The sequence below is a fragment of the Patiria miniata genome, unplaced genomic scaffold (genome assembly GCF_015706575.1).
Source record: "Patiria miniata isolate m_02_andy unplaced genomic scaffold, ASM1570657v1 HiC_scaffold_5, whole genome shotgun sequence".
Lineage (NCBI taxonomy): Eukaryota > Metazoa > Echinodermata > Asteroidea > Valvatida > Asterinidae > Patiria > Patiria miniata.
The window spans coordinates 26,970,352-26,987,713 of NW_024037072.1; the positions used below are offsets into that span (position 1 = coordinate 26,970,352).

General features: G+C 42.6%; 2 protein-coding genes across 2 annotated transcripts; one reads left to right on the forward strand and one right to left on the reverse strand.

Annotated features, from left to right (window-relative positions):
* Nucleotides 1-2,107: 2,107 nt before the first annotated feature.
* On the reverse strand, nucleotides 2,108-4,003 carry LOC119741328. Its single transcript, XM_038217079.1, has one exon. The coding sequence runs from the start codon at nucleotides 4,001-4,003 to the stop codon at nucleotides 2,108-2,110; it is 1,896 nt and encodes a 631-aa protein (XP_038073007.1).
* Nucleotides 4,004-6,218: 2,215 nt separating this feature from the next.
* On the forward strand, nucleotides 6,219-17,043 carry LOC119741329 (slit homolog 3 protein-like). The gene is made up of 5 exons (XM_038217080.1): nucleotides 6,219-6,568; nucleotides 8,057-8,128; nucleotides 15,087-15,158; nucleotides 16,513-16,584; nucleotides 16,956-17,043. The coding sequence occupies exons 1-5, from the start codon at nucleotides 6,219-6,221 to the stop codon at nucleotides 17,041-17,043; spliced, it is 654 nt and encodes a 217-aa protein (XP_038073008.1).
* The last annotated feature ends 319 nt before the right edge of the window (nucleotides 17,044-17,362 follow it).

Sequence of the window (17,362 nt, forward strand, 5' to 3'; positions counted from 1 at the left end):
TCGGGCTGTTTGTCATCCTAACAAACAAAAGTTCCATGAAGAAAACACTGAAAAATTAAGTAATAGAATTCTAAAAAAAAGAAATTAATCAAATTAAACAATTTAACCAAATAAACAAGAAAAAAAATCAAAATGTTAAATGAAAAGTAAACAAACAAACAAACAAACACTTAACTGGGTATAAATCAACTTAAACGGAATAACAAGAAACAAAATTAAACCCAAAACAAAACACCCAGAAATACCAAACAAAATAATGTTACAATCTCCTCCGAGTAAATCACGCAATTTTTACTGTCTTCAACTCTTCCACTTTTCAACTGAATTCCTCAAATCAAATCCGGCCAAATCAAATCTCCAAGTCAGATTTTCCAATCAAATCTCAAAATCAATACTTCAACTCAAATCAATACTTCAAATCAAATCTCAAAATCAATACTTCATTTCAAATCTTCAAATCAATACTTCAACTCAAATCTTCAATTCAATATTTAACAAAGTAAGGTGGGCCCACCAATATATTCGTGAATCACGCGTTTGCTGGCTCCCTCCGGTTGGTTCCCGGTTGCTCCTTGGACTTGAATGTCTAACCTTCCAGAGACTGGGCAGCTCTCCGTCTCAGTTATTTCAAGCAGGCGCCGTCTGTGCTTCGGCTCTCCATTGTGCTTGGGGTAAAGGCTCTTGGGATCGGCAGCATCAATATGGGCCCATCATGCTATGTAGTCCGAAAATTTGGGTCTCTCAATACTGTGTATGAGAGTCTCAAAACTTAAGGTATTGAAAACATGCAAAACAAGAAAATAGACTGGCACCTTAAACAACCAGTCCAACACAGCTTCATTACTGCATCAATCAACCATGCCAAAAGAATTTAAGAAACATGTGGCTTGAAGCGGGAACTAGTCTCAATTTACTACACATTTCTCCATAGTCAAGCCACCAGACTATTGACACTGAATGAAGAGGTCAGTCTTTTCAAATAATTGGACCATGGTTGGACGGGTACCAGTCTAGTATTTAGCCACATTTTGGAATCACTTGACTTCCTTCTCATGTGCAAAATATTGAAGAAAAGTCTCCTTTTAAAATCAAATGAGTCTGCAAACTTGGTTGGTGAAATACAGAGGACATTTTCTTTGCCCCAGTGGAATTGTTGGAGAAATTTGCTCTTGGGGGAGACCGTTCGCATGTATGTCACATTCTTACATTCTGCTAGTGCAATTTTTTATGGAATTTTTTTTGGGGGGTGCTAGACAAAATTAGCCCCCCCCCCCGCTCCCCGTACAACCGCCACTGGAGAGATGTTTTTGACAAATCTTTATTTACGAACAAAATAGACTTCGCCAGTGTCGCTTGAGGAAACATTTAACAATGTAAGGCGAAGTTTTATTCACTAAATATAAGAAATAAGAATAAAAATTAACGAAATTCACATAAGTTCTGACATAGATGTCCCAATATTTACTACAACAGAAAATGATATTGAGATTAATCATAACACATTTGCGATTAAATGGCCTTATCCCAGGGACTTAATTTTTCCCGGGGATTTTGGCGTTTCGGGAATCAAGGGGTCAATATCTGAAAATGCTCAAGCAATATCATCGGGTACTTCCTGTATTTTTGAAGAGCTACCCCCAAGCTTCATGAATCTTCGGAGAAAAAACCCAAAAACTTTACCCGGCAAAACCAAGTTCGTGTAAATAGCAGCCTGTGCCCTAGTCTGAGCATCACCCGCATCATCAAAGCATGCAGATTTATGCAAGCCGCGCGCCAGCCAATCGGAGTCGACTTTACTAAATCGTGACGTCATTTCATCCCAAAATCAGGACTAAGGCTGTGATTGGTCAATTCGAATGCAGCGTTTTGTAATACAACAACAGCCGGGAGCGCATTCGCGTAACATGATACCGAGCGCCGCGCCCCGTGACATTTTTTTAAATCCATGTCTATGACGCGCAACGGGCGAACGACCGAAGACCCGATAGACCTATAGAAAGCGCCTTCTGATTGGTCAAAATCTAGGAAGTCAAGAGGCGGGGTCTTGCTTAATTAATCAGCAAATCTGTTCGCGCGTAATTGTTGGCCGCATAAGATCCAATGGGGATCATGCTACCGCTCCTTGGGCTGATTGTTTTCGGCGCGCCCGTCCTTCCTTGCGCCACTTCTTCTCCGCCGCATCTGCTCCCTCATGGACTGCTTTCCGCCACGCTCCCCTCACAGCACATAGCTCCTCCACTCCGCGTTCCTTGATCTGGCAGTGTGGTAGGTCGTCCCGTACGTGGTCTTGGAAACGGAGTAGAGGTCTTCCACGAACTCGGGCTCCAGTGCTGACTTCACTGAAAAGAGTCCTCTTGGGAAGACGGTCTTGCGGCATCCTACAGACATGTCCAAACCATCTGAGCCGGCACTCTGTGAGGATGGTATGCATGCTTGCACCTTCAGTGCATTTCTCTTGCAGCTGTCGTAGGGTGAATACCATGTCGATCGTTGACCTGTTTGACCTAAAACCGCACTGACTCTCTGGGTAGATGTACTCACCCAAAACTTGAAGCCTCTTAAGCACAAGCCTAGCCACAGCCTTCCCAAACACATTCAGCAGGGAGATCCCGCGGTAGTTGTTGCAGTCGGACGTATCCCCTTTGTTCTTATACAACTGTATTAACTGAGCATCCTTGAGACACTGAGGTACCTGCCCACGTTGCCAGTAGCTGACGACCGAACGATGGAGTTGCAGCAGGGTAGAGCTGTGCGGTACAGCCAGGACTTTGATGATTTCTGCTGGTATGCCGTCAGTACCTGTAGCTTTGTTGTTGGAGAGATCGTTGATGGACCTCAAGAGTTCCTCCACAGTGGGGACGGGGTCCAGTTCAGACAGACATGGCAGGTCTGGAGGTTGGTCTATTTCTTCAAGATCGATGACGGGTTCACTGCCATACAGAGCACTGTAGTGTTCAGTCCATCGCTGGAGCTGCTGGTCCGTGTCAGTGAGGAGATTTCCCTGGAGGTCCCTCAGCGGTGCTACCTTCCTTCTGGTTGGGCCGATCGCAGTCTTGATGCCGTCATACATCTCCCGGAGGTTTCCGGTGTCTGCCGAGACCTGGATCTTCTGGCAAAGGTCCAGCCAGTACTGGTTTGCACACTTTCGAGTTTCCCTGTGCAGATTCTGTCGGGCAGTCTTGAGTCTGGCAAAATTTGAGCGAGTTGACACCTCTCGGTACCTGAGCAGGGCCTTCCGTTTGTCCTCCACGAGCGGCAGCAGATCTTTCGTAAACCAGTCCTTTCCGTTTCGTGGTTGGGATCCAAAGTGCCTCAAGGCCTGCTCATACACGATCGAACTGATGTCCTCCCAATCCTCTCCGCCGGATTCGCTAACTGCCTTGAGGAAGCTGTTGACCTTTTCCGGGTTCTTCACCCCCTCCCGGTCGATCCGTTTCCGTCCCGCCTGCTGTGACTTGTGCAGCTTTTTCAGAAATGTCCGAATCTTGCAGAGGACAAGGCAGTGGTCTGTATCCCCATCAGCAGAACGAATCGCTCTCGTGTGGAGAACCTCCTTAAGAAGGCTCCTTCTGCAGAGAACCAAGTCTAGTTGGTGCCAGTGCCGTGATCTTGGGTGCTGCCAGGTGGTCTTGTGTGAGATCCTTCCGGCAAAGTAGGTATTAGTAACGCACAGACGCTGGGCCACACACAACTCCAAGACACGCTGACCATTGTTGTTCATTCTACCGACACCCTGATTGCCGTGACAGTCGGGCCAGTTCCCATAGTCATTCCCAACTCTGGCATTAAAGTCCTCCAGTACCAACAGCGAGTCTCGTGCTGGAACGTGGCGAACCTCATCCTCCAAGAGCCTGTAGAAGCTGTCCTTCACGTCCTCGTCCGTCTGCAGAGTCGGCGCATATACACTGAGCAGGGACAAGTAACCGCTTTCAGTGTGAATCCGGATCCTCATCAGCCGTGAGGAGATGCCCACAGGAGTATCTATGTGCTTCAGCAACACCATGCAAAACCAACACCATGCATTTGAGCTTCTGTTTCAGCCTTGCCATTCCAAAAGAGTGTGTAGTCCTTCACTTTGATGCTGCCCGTCTCCAACCATCTGGTCTCTGACAGAGCCACAATGTCCATATCCAACCGGGTGAGTTCATTGTTGAGAAAAATCGTCTTCCTAGGTTCAAAATCGCTATCCAAAAGCCGTGGTCTTGGTCCAGTCCAGTTCAGTGTCCGTATATTCCATGAGCCGATCCGAAGAAAAGAATTGGTTGTGTCAGGAAGAAGAGGTGGAGTTGACTGTTTGACCCTCCTTTTATCGGGCCCTCCACAGATTGTGGCGAGCAGGCCACCCGTAAATACGGCTGCTCGGTCGCTGCAGCAGGACACGAAGTCTCCCTATACCCCGCTTGGAATGACGACGGCCTTCACACTGCAACCTTCGGCGCGGACGCCTGGGCAACATAGAGAGCACGTGCTTGCCCAGAACACATGTTCCCCTTTAAGGACCGACTCGGTGAACTCAGCGGCAGATGAATCCGACAGCTGCACCAAAAAGATCCCGTAGCTTTTTGCAGAGTGTGCTCTCTGGAGGATGGCCGTTGGCCCATAGGAGCTCATCCGCCCTTGACAGGTCATATTTCATCCTGCTGAGTGTCCCCACACCCTAGAATAGGTGGTCTGGGTTTGAAATCAGAGTTTTCCTTCTCCTAGGTGGGTTGCCTTCCATGGCTTACGAGCCCCACCTGCCCGGGTTTGAAATCAGAGTTCCTTCTCCTAGGTGGGCTGCCTCCCATGGCTGACGAGCCCCACCTGCCCGGTAATAACGTCGCGCGTAATAGACCACGGCGAATTACATAGACTATCTGTGCCCAGTGGCATCGTATAGTGATGTATTTTGCCCCTGCATAGATACGATATGGTTTACTTCGAGTTCCAGAAGACATATGCTGTTGTGTTCCTGTAATGGCCAGGACTTGATAGGGCTTACATGTATAAGGTTTTGAAATTTGGAACAAACGATGCATTATAGCCATACTTGGTATAGATAATTTTCTTTTTTTTCTAATATTAAGCGTTAAAGATCGAAATGGACCCAAAAAATGAAATTTGCATTATGACAATTGATGCATGAGTAATTTGTTTCCAAACAAGATGAGCCATAACACATTGTACATCGGATACTTTTTGTTTCTTTGACACTATTGTCTTTTTTTTCTCCTGAGAACAAACGTCTCCGTTTTCCCATAAGAACCAGGAAACAACGAGCTACGCGAAGTGGGCAGACACAGAAAATCAAGTTTTGATTGGTGGACATGTTTCAGCTGTCTTAACTTATTAACTTTAATGACATTAAAATTCAACTCCACAAGACGTTATTTACGATGGGGTTGGATATACTTAGGCCTATACGTTTCACTCTCGTTTACTTGTTTATACGATCACATGAACTACAAACCCAATTCCTGTTAAAAGCAACAACCTGGTTTATTAAACATCATCGTGGCGGCACATGCCAGATTAAGATGACAATACAATGTAAACCATTAGTATAGAAACAAACATCTATTAATACGTAATCATCACAAAAATACAATGAGATATACGATCTCTATTTAAAGGGAATGTACAACATTGCTTTAATAATTTGCTGTAACTTTCAGAAATAAATGGATTTGGAGGAATAGTATGTTATAGCAAATATTGTTACACTGACTTGTTTCACGTTTTGGGTTCATAGATGCTGAAAAAAAACAAGTAAAAACCAATCATGTTTATAAAGTCTTCTACCCTGACCCCACTTAAGATGAAACGGAGCAATTTATAGATGTTGGGGATTTATTAGGTCAGAGAATCAGTCTTGCTGGTTTGTACACCTTCACAGGTGTGTAATCAATTGCACAGAAAATGCAGAATAAATAACTAAATATGAAAAATGTGCAGCAGTTTTTTGAAAAAAAAAGTTTTCTCCATGCTGGTCGGCCGACCAGCATTGGAAATAAATACACGAATACCGATTTACTTAAAAATGTCACACAGTCACAGGAGCCATGATTTTACAGGATGCTTTAGACTGTCATTCCCTAACTGTCCAGTAAAAAATTTCGAGATAATTTGATCATTTTGTTTTTTAATGTTTGCAAATGTTGTATCTTCCCTTTAAATTCCTAAAAGCAAAACCTTAGGAAGTGTTAATGATTAAAATACGATTGAGGAAGTACAACACAATGGCGTTACGGTACTTCCCACAAGATGCTTGCGATACAGAAACAGGAACGGAATGTGATAATAAGCCCATGAATGTGTGCGTAGCCAATTCGAGTGTACATACAGAGCACAGATCCACCAATATGGCACGTTTTGTAGCGAGTTTTATGCGGCAGCGTAGAACCTGTTCAGGATCGCTGGGTATATTTTGGTTAGGCATAGCTCTACTTTGTAGCCTCTCCGGGTGTCTTGCTGCGAAAGGAGACGAGGATGCTTGCAAAATCTGCTACTGCTATAAGACAAAAGTGGATTGCAATGGGAAAAATCTGTCATCTGTTCCATCTGGGATACCACACGGCACAACCTCGCTGTAAGTTGAAGTTCGTTTTCTGCAGTTTGGGCTTTGCACACAAGTTTTCCAATCGCTCATGTACTTTCCAGTTATGGAATGTCAAACAAACTTTTGTCCCCGGATCACATTGAATGTAGGCCTCAGTGGCGTAGCCAGGAAGTTTCAGTGGGGGGGGGGGGGGGGGGGGGGCGCTGGAACATTTCATGGGGGGGGGCGTCATGTAGGGACGTCAATCGCTTCTCAAAAGTTGGGGGGGGGGGACATACCTTGATCAGAACTGATGCGCGAAGCCCTAGCTTACGTCGTGAGGGTTCGGGGCCCGCTTAAGGGCCCCGAAAAAAAATTGGATTCTAGATGTTCTGTAGTGTGATCTGAAGCAATTTCTTACCATTTTCCTCCATGCTTTAACTAATATTTTCTTAGCAAAAGATAATTATTTGAACATCGTTTTCGAGGTTGGAGTCATTGAATCAGCTATCGGTATTCTGAGCTATAGGCGTGGGGTTCGGGGCCCGCTTAAGGGCCCCGAAAAATTTTGGATTCTAAATGCTCTGTGGTGCTATCTGAGGCAATTTCTGACCACTTTAACAAATATTTTCTAAGCAAAAGATACATTGTAGTACATAATAGGGCCCTGTAAATGAGACACGAGTTCAAAAATCTGGGGGGGGGGGGACATTTGATATTGTGTCCCCCACCCTTCAAAAAGTGTGGGGAGGGGGGACCAGTCCCCCTGTCCCCCAGGATTGACGCCCATGGCGTCATGTAGATCAATGATAATTGTTTTAGAAACTCAAAATCTCAGGGGGGGGGGGCGACTGGGGGGCGACAAGGTTTCATGAGGGGGCGGTCGCCCCCCCCCCCCACGCCCCCCCCCCCCCCCGGTGGCTAAGCCACTGCCTACGTGATAAGTAAAATGAAACCGTGTTGTGTCACGAACACAAAACCGGAAAATCTCTCAATATTCCAAAGAGTGAAATTAGGGACTAGACGTTTTATAGTGAAAATCACTCTCATTTTGGATAGAAAAAGTCTGATAAAAGGACCACTTCAGTCGAAGCTCGAGTAAAAACTCGCTCTTTACGATTGAAGGAATTCCTCTCTTAAACGTCTTGTCCCTAGTTTCCGACTTTGGGAGTGAATTTTCACTCGCATGGAGTGAATTTTCACTCTTTAGAATTTAGAGAGTAATCCCGTAAGTCTCCAGAGTAGCCAGGTAGAAGGCAGGGCAAGACTTTATACTCTTATAAAGCATGCTTTTCAACGTTGGAAGCGGAAGAAGTTTAAATAAAGGTTATGATAAGTGTCAGTTATCATGGTTATTATATTTATAGTGTTCTGATTTTTTATGTGAATTGTCTTCGTTTGCTAAAAAAAAATCACTTACCTTTATAAACTTGAGGACGAGTCCCCCAACATTTACTAACACGGCGCTTGCTAATCATGGTTAAATCCGTCATTGATCAGACATATATTGTATGACAGGACATCATGATTATATTTCAGAAAACTCAAAGACAATTTGTTGACGAACATACAGAAGGACGACTTCAAGAACCTCACCGAACTTCGGTACTTGTAAGTATCAAATGAATTTCCCGATGCAAAACCTCATTTTCGGGATTACACCAGATTATTTTTTCAAAATGTCGCGCATTCGAGTCCATCACAAATCAGACCCAATCAGCTCACAAACTGTTCGCTTCAGCTTTAAAACAGGGATATAATCAATTCAGGTTTTCCCTTGTCATTGTTTAATGTTTATCCACTGTTATCACTGGCGTGTGGTTTACCTGTGATTAATTAATGTTCAATTTTTCTTAATTCATCATCATTGACCATTCACCATTAATTAAACAATTTGTTTTGTTGGCAAACTGCTGCCACGGCTATTTAATATCTTTCCGCACACAGAAGGCCAGATTCATGCTGAAGATGAATTGCAATCCCATATACAGGGCGAGTCAAAAAAGCGGAAGCCAAACCCCCCAAACATATACTTCAAATTTAAAAATATGTTGCACCAAAATTGATAATGACTGGAAAGCCAATTCATAAGCTACTTTTAGATGAAATATGCTTTAATCATTTTTTTTTTGGGGGGGGGGGGTGGGTTTCGCTTTTTGTACAGCTTTTCTTACTGTCCCAATGCTTTCTTAGCCAACTAGAGGTCTCAGTGTTTTTCCCAGAGACAAAACTCTTTTTTTCGGTAATAGGCTGTTTGGTCTCCTAATTCGTATAAATGCACCAGCAGAAAAATGTAAACGCAATGAAGTGTGTTCCCTCTTGAACCCCATGCAGGACTTATCAGTCTTGATGGCATCGGGAGAAATTAGCCCCGATTCGCTGTTTGTAAGAATAACTTAAGAATGAAACACAAATAATCAAGAACTAGGTGCGAAACGGAAACCGAATCAGACTGAACCAAGCCGACTGATTGCGATATCAATCAATCAACATTTATTTCGATAATGCCAAAAAAAAGAAAACAAGACAATGTAACAAAATAAAGTAACAAGTACATTGTAATCTAATTAAAGTCATATTATTATAGATATACATGGAGATAACTAAGCAAGAAAGGACCATAGAAACATGGCAATTATGGGGGCTTCTTCCGAAGCCGGGGGCTTATATGGAGATGCCTTGACAAAACAAAGCCGAAATGACAACTTGACAAATACAGAGACATACAAACAATCGGACAAACGCAAATATAATACACATGCGATTAAAACATACTGTACATAATTATATATGGATACAACAAAAACGATAATGCCATAGTGAAATGTTCGTGCAACTACACGCAGTCAAAATCAAAACAATACAGAAACGTTCAAGTAAACACAAGAAAGTGAACAACGAATTGATCACGAAACAAAAAGAACAATCAAGTAGGGAGCCAAATCAAAAATGTTCATACGAAAGATAACAAGCTGAACGATCAAATGACAAAAAAAGAATTACTCGGCGAAGAAAATAAACTGTTAATGAGACAATCATGCAATGGTGAACATATATACCAGCAAAAAAAAAATGACATGAAACAGTAAACCTTAAAAAAATAACGAGCATATCACATAACAGTAATTATTGCAAGGGGACTATAGAAGTAGTATTATAGAAGAGAAAAAGAAATAATTGTAAGTAGGAAGGAGACTATGATATGTAAAGCCCCCAAAAAATACGTCGGTCTCTGGTCAGCGCGCGCGTCGATTTTAATCATGCGCGTCAATCTTTTTTTTCCAAAATGTTCCGCGGTAGCTCCAACAGCGCCCTCTATTGCCGCACCTCCTCATTTTTTTTTTATCAAAGAGCACCAAGGGATGGGAAATTGCACCAAGGCAAATGATCGAGAGCACCAAGGCAAATTATGGAGGACACTAATGTTCATGAGGACACCAAAAAAGCAAAAAAGGACCCCACCTTGTCCGAGTGTACAATCCAAGCTTGAAGGGGAAAAAAAAAAAGCCGCGTCCCCGCGTAAATTCCGGATCTTTGGTCTCACCAGAGACCGAATATTTTTTTGGCCTAACGGGAGATGAGATATTCTTTGTACCCAGATTTGAATCTGCCAGCAGAAGACTTTGTTCTCAAAGCTGTATCTAAGCTGTTCCAAAGATGAGGGCCATGGAAACGATGAGTGCTCATGTAGAAAGTTGTACGAGAGAATGGGACATAGAGATTATTTCTGAAAAGTGTGTTATATTCATAAAGGTCATGCACAGAAGTGAAAAAGGTTGAAAAACTTGAGGTAAAATTTTGTTAGAGTACTTAAACAAGAAAATTCCTGTTTGAAGTTTGTTAATATCCGTGAGCGTTAGTGTGCGAAGTTTTGCGAATAGAGGTGCAGTAGGATCTCGTGGTTGTGAGAGGGTGCAGAGTCTGATGGCCCGCTTCTGCATGACAATAAGGGAGTGGAGTTGGTTAGTACTGGATCGTGCCCTTACAATATTACATTAATTAAGGTACGGAAGAATGAATGTATTGTAAAGAGTGAAAAGAGTTGTTGATGTCAGAAAGGTGAGAAGCTTGGAAAGAACACCTGTATTGCGGAAAACGATTTTGGTAATTGAGGAAATGTGGTCACTCCAGGTAAGGTGATCATTAATCACAACACCTAAGAATTTGGTACTGTGAGCGACCGATATTGGTGTACCATCGAAAATGGATGGAAGAGAATTAGGAGAAGAACTGGCTTTATGAATGAACAAACATTTTGCTTTGCTTGCATTCAGAGACAGTTTGTTGGTTTTAAACCACGACGACACCTTGATAAGTTCTGCCTTGAGGATATGTATTACAGATTCAAAATTAGAATTAGAGTAGATGATAGTGGTGTCGTCTGCGAACAACAGAAAAAAAAGTAAAGAAGAAGAATTATTCAGATCAGTAATTTACAGCAGAAAGAGAAGGGGGCCAAGTACGGACCCTTGAGGTACTCCATGCGTAATGTCGCTTCAGCTGGAAGATATTTATGGACCACAGTAAATTGCTGTCTGCCTGTCAAGTAGCTCTCAAACCAGTCGAGAGTATGTCCTCTAATTCCATAGTAGTTGAGTTTGGAAAGAAGAATGCCGTAATCGATTGTGTCAAATGCCTTAGAAAGGTCGATGAAGATACCTGCAGTTGAAAGTTTGTTGGATAAAGACCTAGAAATAATGTCAGTAAGATGAATCACTGAGAGCCATGTCCATGTTTTGTGGTTGCAGGAATTGATGATGGCATTGGTGATCCATGGTGGCTTGGTCTTTTTATCACCTGTCCTTTTGGTTACAAATGGAAAATGATAATAATATGAATCAAGAAAATGGTTCATGAAAATATCATAGGCCCAATCAGCCTGTTGGCACTTAAAAAACCTCTGTCCAGTCCATGGACGCGATACCTGCAATAAAAGAGCAAAGATTGCTATTATTGGTATCTCTAGTGGCTCAGGAGATCCAAATTGAAATCTCCTATCACATAGCACAGTTTCCTCTCCGAAGAAATTGAATTAAGACAAGAGTCAAAAGATCGTTGAAAGTTATCGAGGTTGGTTCCAGGAGCTCTATAGACATTTTTGACAATCAAATTACGGGCACAGTTGCGTTCAATTTCGATAAACACACATTCATAGTCATCAGAAGGTGGCATAAGATCATCTCGAATATGGAATCTCAGAGAACAATGGATGAACATGGCCGCTCCCCCTTCAATCTTATTTGAGAGAGATGAATTCACAAGTTTGTAATCAGGCATTGTAATGTATGGAGGAGGAGATTCCCTGAACCATGTCTCTGTAAATCCATAGATGGAAAAGGAACGATTCAGAGTGGACAGGTAATCTTGAATGTCGTGGAAATGTCTACAGAGACTCCTGGAATTCATGTAAAAAACAGAAAAACAATCGTCTCAAGCTACATCGAAATTATTATATCCGTACTTTTCTCGCGACTTTGTAATGATTTGGCATGTTTCTGGACTGTTAACACACAAAAAATAACTCAACGAAACTTGTAAGAATGCTGTAAAAATACCCAGCATGTTGTAAGAATATCCAGAATTAGTTATGAATACAACAAGCGTAAATCAAGAATTGATTTGGTTCACGTATCAACCCGACAATTGTGAACATGTCCAAAAATGTCGGGGGCTTCTCGATCTTTAACAATCTTTCACAGAGCTAACAGTATCATCCCGCGACAGCCAAGAACCATTTCCCGAGTTACTCAAGAATTGCTTTTCGCGGTGATTCGGCTTAACATCGAAAATGTGAGACACAAGCATAAGCAGTGCGTTCGTACTTCCTCTGCGCTTAAGCGTGCAAGCGCGAAAGCGTTCGATTTACCTTTCACGTGACTTCTCGCGCTTACTCGGATAAGTATCCCATAAGGCCATGCAACGTCCGGCGGGCGCCTCAGCTCAGGCCGTGTCCGAAACGAGCTTCCACGGAGCATAGAGCTAGCGACAAACCCTATGTAGCTCTATGCACGGAGCTACGGCTACGAACTGTCAGCGTGTCAAAATTCAACTTTCCAGCCATGGGCGTCGCGAGGGGGATAAGGGGGCGCATCAGCCCCTCCCCCCTTCTGGACAAGACAAACAAAAAAACCAAAAGGAGAAAAAAAAGGGGGGGGGAATGTCCCTGCCACCTTCTAAACTGATAAATCGAGAGTATGTTGAGAAATACATAATTTTTTGGGGAAAATATGTTTTGCCCCTCTAGAAAAAAATCCTGGCGACGCCCATGTTTCCAGCTCTTGCACGAACGAAACTTTACCCGAAACCGTTCGCTAATTTAGCTCCACAGCGCATGTCTGTCATCACGCGAGGAGCCACGCGTGAGCCATGCGCGAGTAAGCTGGGGGAGCATGAGCTTGGCCCGATTAACGAATCCTCAGTGCTGCGACTTCGAATGTTAAAAACATTGGGGAGGCGGGAACTAGACTAAGCCGTAATACAGACTGCAACCGCGCGAGCATTGCGTTACAGGTTGAGCTACTCGAGTACAAACGAGTACAAATATGAGCACTCCAACACTGACTGCAACCACAGACTTGATTTCGAGTAGGCAATTCTGGGGCGGCTCCCGTTGTTCAGGGGAAATTTAGTTATGGGAGCTGGAAAGGTGATACATTTTCTTTATTTTTTTCTGAAGGACTGTCCGTTTCTTCTGTTCCAAAGAGGTTATAGGTTAGCCCCCAACACCACGACTAACTCTATCACACATTTCTTTAAGAATACGTGAAACACAAGGTAGTTGTATCATTAAACCAGTGTATATTGACTGACTGCGATTTAATTTTTCCTATGGCATACAAACCGAAGCATGTTGGACCGAAATTTCTTTTGCAATAACTTACTAGTGCTGCAGTAATGTTTTATAAGACAATTCATCTGACAAAGTAGATTCGAACAAGTCGACCATTGCAATAAATTTGTCATGATAATATCCAAATAACAATTCATAACCAACCTCTCAAAGCCATCACTCACCCCTACCGAGAAAATAGCTTGAAGTAAAAGATCCAACTTTGTTCCCAACCCGGCTATACCAACCCGTCTCCCACTTATCTGAGAACGACAATACCTTTGACATCCTAATTTCACTCTTGGATGAACCAATCTCATCCAAATGAGGTTGTAAGTGTCACATACCAGATAAATTTTGACGGAACATTTCCTCCAAGTGAGTTCCTTTTAACTCAGTGATCCATACCTACGGATTCTTTTGAATCCAGCGGCTGATGAGTCCCCGAAGGAACGAAAATGCCTTCCCGCTATTGCCCTCATGCAGGTAAAACCTAACCCACCCCACTGCCTGGGTAAACTTGGCTACGGTCAAAACTTCCATTGATTTCTCCCTCCTATTTCTACCCACATTTTGAGAACCCTTTCATGCGTCTCAATTGAATAAATAAACCACACAATGTCACACCCTCGAATAACTCAATGTGTTGTTCTTACGCACATTTTTTATTCACAAGCCAATCTATAGTGACTACGCAGAGATCCTGGCACAATACCCCGCTAACTTTCCCGAGAAGATTTCTGGAACAAAGCTCCGACCCCAAGACATGTACAAAGTAGGGTTCTTGGTTTTGACAGCTTTCTCCAGTAGGGTGATCTGCTTGTTCAGGGAGACTCGATGCGAAACAAGTTGTTGGAGGGGCACCGCTAGTTTTCGGACAAATCTGTAGTCCTTATTTTCTAGACGATGATTCCTATTTGTTTGCTGTCTGTCTTTTGTTCTGGGTGCCGGTTTGTCCTTACTTTTTGGGTCTCTTAATGAGATCTGACTGATGGAAGTTTGCGCTTCCTGGGCCAGAGTATGTAAGAGAGATTCACTGTTTTCAGACAAGTCTGAATCAGAGAAGTCAGTTTCGGGTATAACCTGCGCACATGGGAACAGGGAACTGGATGGGCTTGAATCTTGGCTTGACATGATGTTGTCGGATGACCAAAAGAGTGCCCCTAGCTTTGTATACATGCCTGTGAAGCGGACGTGGGCTAGACCACAAAGGACAGTGTCCCTTTGCGTGTGTATGAATGAATGGCTGGTCGGTGTTCAGTGGTGCGTATCTCAGTGGAAGCTCTGGGTTCGGTGTCGAATGGCGGGAAAGTTGGCGTGTGTGTGCGCCAGGATCTTACCGTGGTCACTGGGGTGGAACATGTTGGTAAAACCTAACCCACCCCACTGCCTGGGTAAACTTGGCAACGGTCAAAACTTCCATTGATTTCTCCCTCTTATTTTTACCCAACTTTTGAGACCCCTTTCATGCGTCTCAATTGAAGAAATAAACCACACAATGTCACACCATCGAATAACTCAATGTGTTGTTCTTACGCACATTTTTTATTCACAAGCCAATCTATAGGAGAGGCGTCTCTGAATGGGATAGAGCCATCATTTCTCTTATCTAAGGTGATTGCAAATAACCCTCTATGCCGTAAAGGGAAAAATAACACCTTGAATATTGCTATTCACAAAGACTATACATGTTCTTGAAAATAACTTCGTCTGTTTTGTTCTCGTTTTTGTTCTTGTTAGGCACTTGGATGGCAATCAGATATCTTATATACAAGGTGGATCGTTCCGACATCTTAACAGCCTTCAAGTCCTGTGAGTAGCTTTTCCTTTTACAAAGTATTCCCATTCTTCATTTTTAATAATTACTAAATCGTAGCTATACCTCCTAGACCTTTAAAAAGAAAAATCAAAACCACAAGCAAACCCACAAATAAATCAACATTTATTATCATAATGGAAATTGCTAATTAGTATAGATCAGGGACAAAAATAACGTACAAGAGACACAGTTATACGTGTTTTTGGGTGGGGCAACCCGAAAAATATATGTAAATATTGAATTAATCATTGCGTACCATTACATTTGTCGAGAGCTTCCAATAAACAAATCAATTAAAAAATCGGCCAACGATAAGTAATGTATTAATTAATTAATTTCAACTTTTGAATTAGGAGCGTTCTGCTTCTCAATCAGTTCTGAAAAAGGCGGAACCTAATGTGCGTATGCACTTTTACAACTCTATTGAGTTTGTTAATAATTATCTCAGCGGCGGCGGAACGGTTTAAAACGGGGGGGGGGGGGGCATCACCAAAAAACCAAAAAGGGGAACTTGCTCAGTAAAAGGCATCTTCTGTCGTTGCAGCAGCGTATCCAGCCTTTTGGGTGGCGAATCCGTGCTGAAATGTCGACACGGTTTTTTTCACCGGAACCTAGTCCCCCGTAAAATTAAATGGGGGGGGGGGGGGGGGGGTACCATCTTCTAAGATAGGGGGCGTTCTTCAAAACTGGCCACTCATTATTCAAAACTGCAAACCACTCATTATGAGCCCATTTACAGGGCGAATTGTAAGGGTTTTGGGGCTTAGTTTTCATATTCCTTGTTCAATTCAGAATTATCTGTGCCATTTTGCAAAATGGTTACTGAAAACAAATTATCAGACAAATTCAGGGCAAGGTTGGTTTTCATCTCGAGGGGGTGTAGCATGAATTTAGGTTTTATGAAATACGGACTCATTGGTGATATTGCGCATGCTCATGCATAGATAATTAGGAGGGGGACTGGTCACATATGCTCGAGGGCGCATATTTATGTCCGCAAGAGGGCCACTTGGGTAAAGGGGGGGGGGGCAATTGTCCCCTGACCCCCCCCCCCCCCCCAAACGTTCCGCCGCCCCTGAATGATCTCGACACCACACATTACACCACACATTACTACAATATGTTTAAGTAGAACTACACCATTTATAGCATTTTTTCCCAAACCTTTCTGAACGCCACTAGCTTCATGTTGAAAACATTTTTTTTTTTTGGCTGTCTAAAGGCCTGCAAATGCAAATTAGCAAATTTATCCGTTACAGGAAATTACACTCCTTTCAAATCGTTGGCCAAAAAAAAGAAAAATCTAAATTTTGAAAAGAATGTATTTTTTATCATTCATTCCCATAGACTTCTGGCCAAAAATCGTCTGGAGAGTCTTGATTCAAACACGACTGAGGGTTTACGTGTTGAAGCATCAAAGTAAGTACTCAGTGTTCTTGTTTTACGAATTAAACATGAAAGAGATTTGGCCTAAACAAATTCGCCTCCCATGTTTCTTATCAGCATACAAAAGGTAATACGTAAAGTTAGGATCGGGAATGCCACCTGACAATGTTCCAAGGTAATTTCTGCACGAATCAAACAGTACTTCTGGCAGCTTATTTTATGTAAAATTATTCGATTTCAGAATATGACTGATGACACATAGGCCTAAAGTAAAATGAAGTCACAGTTCTTCCGAGGAAGTTGCAAGAACAAAAATGATGATGTGGTGGTGATGTGGGTATCGAATGTGTTTATACACATTTTAGTGAGTAGTTTATTATTTTTCTTTGAATTGATTAATTAAGGTCGTATATCAGCTTGGCGGACAATAGATTGACCCATTTAAGCCCTTATACGTTCAGTGGAGCGGACGGTCTTGATGGGTACATGTAAGTATACGTCTCTTTATCATGATTTTGTAACAACTGGCTTTGCCATCAGTAAAGTGAAACTGTTCTAAGAAAATGTTTTCCGAAAGAGTCGGCCTTGGAAACTTAAATAGTGCACTCAATTAGGGTTAGTCCATGTGAGGTTTCCTTGACCAAGGCTTAAGGCCATTATTTGTGTTTTACCAGGTTGATTTGATCTATAATAGATAGTCGTGAGGTATGTCTGCAGACACGGTGTTCAGAAACCTCAATATAATTATGCGTGATCATTGGAGCTCATATCAAACTGATAACGATTACGGGGATCAAGAGCCTAAGTGGAA

Excerpts from the sequence above, each read along its gene's own strand:
- LOC119741328 (XM_038217079.1), bottom strand. The coding sequence starts at position 4,003 with ATGGTGTTGCTGAAGCACATAGATACTCCTGTGGGCATCTCCTCACGG.
- LOC119741329 (XM_038217080.1), top strand. The coding sequence starts at position 6,219 with ATGGCGTTACGGTACTTCCCACAAGATGCTTGCGATACAGAAACAGGA. Across the intron at positions 15,159-16,512 it reads CTTAACAGCCTTCAAGTCCT|ACTTCTGGCCAAAAATCGTC; the intron begins GTGAGTAGCTTT and ends TCATTCCCATAG. Across the intron at positions 16,585-16,955 it reads TTACGTGTTGAAGCATCAAA|GTCGTATATCAGCTTGGCGG; the intron begins GTAAGTACTCAG and ends TGATTAATTAAG.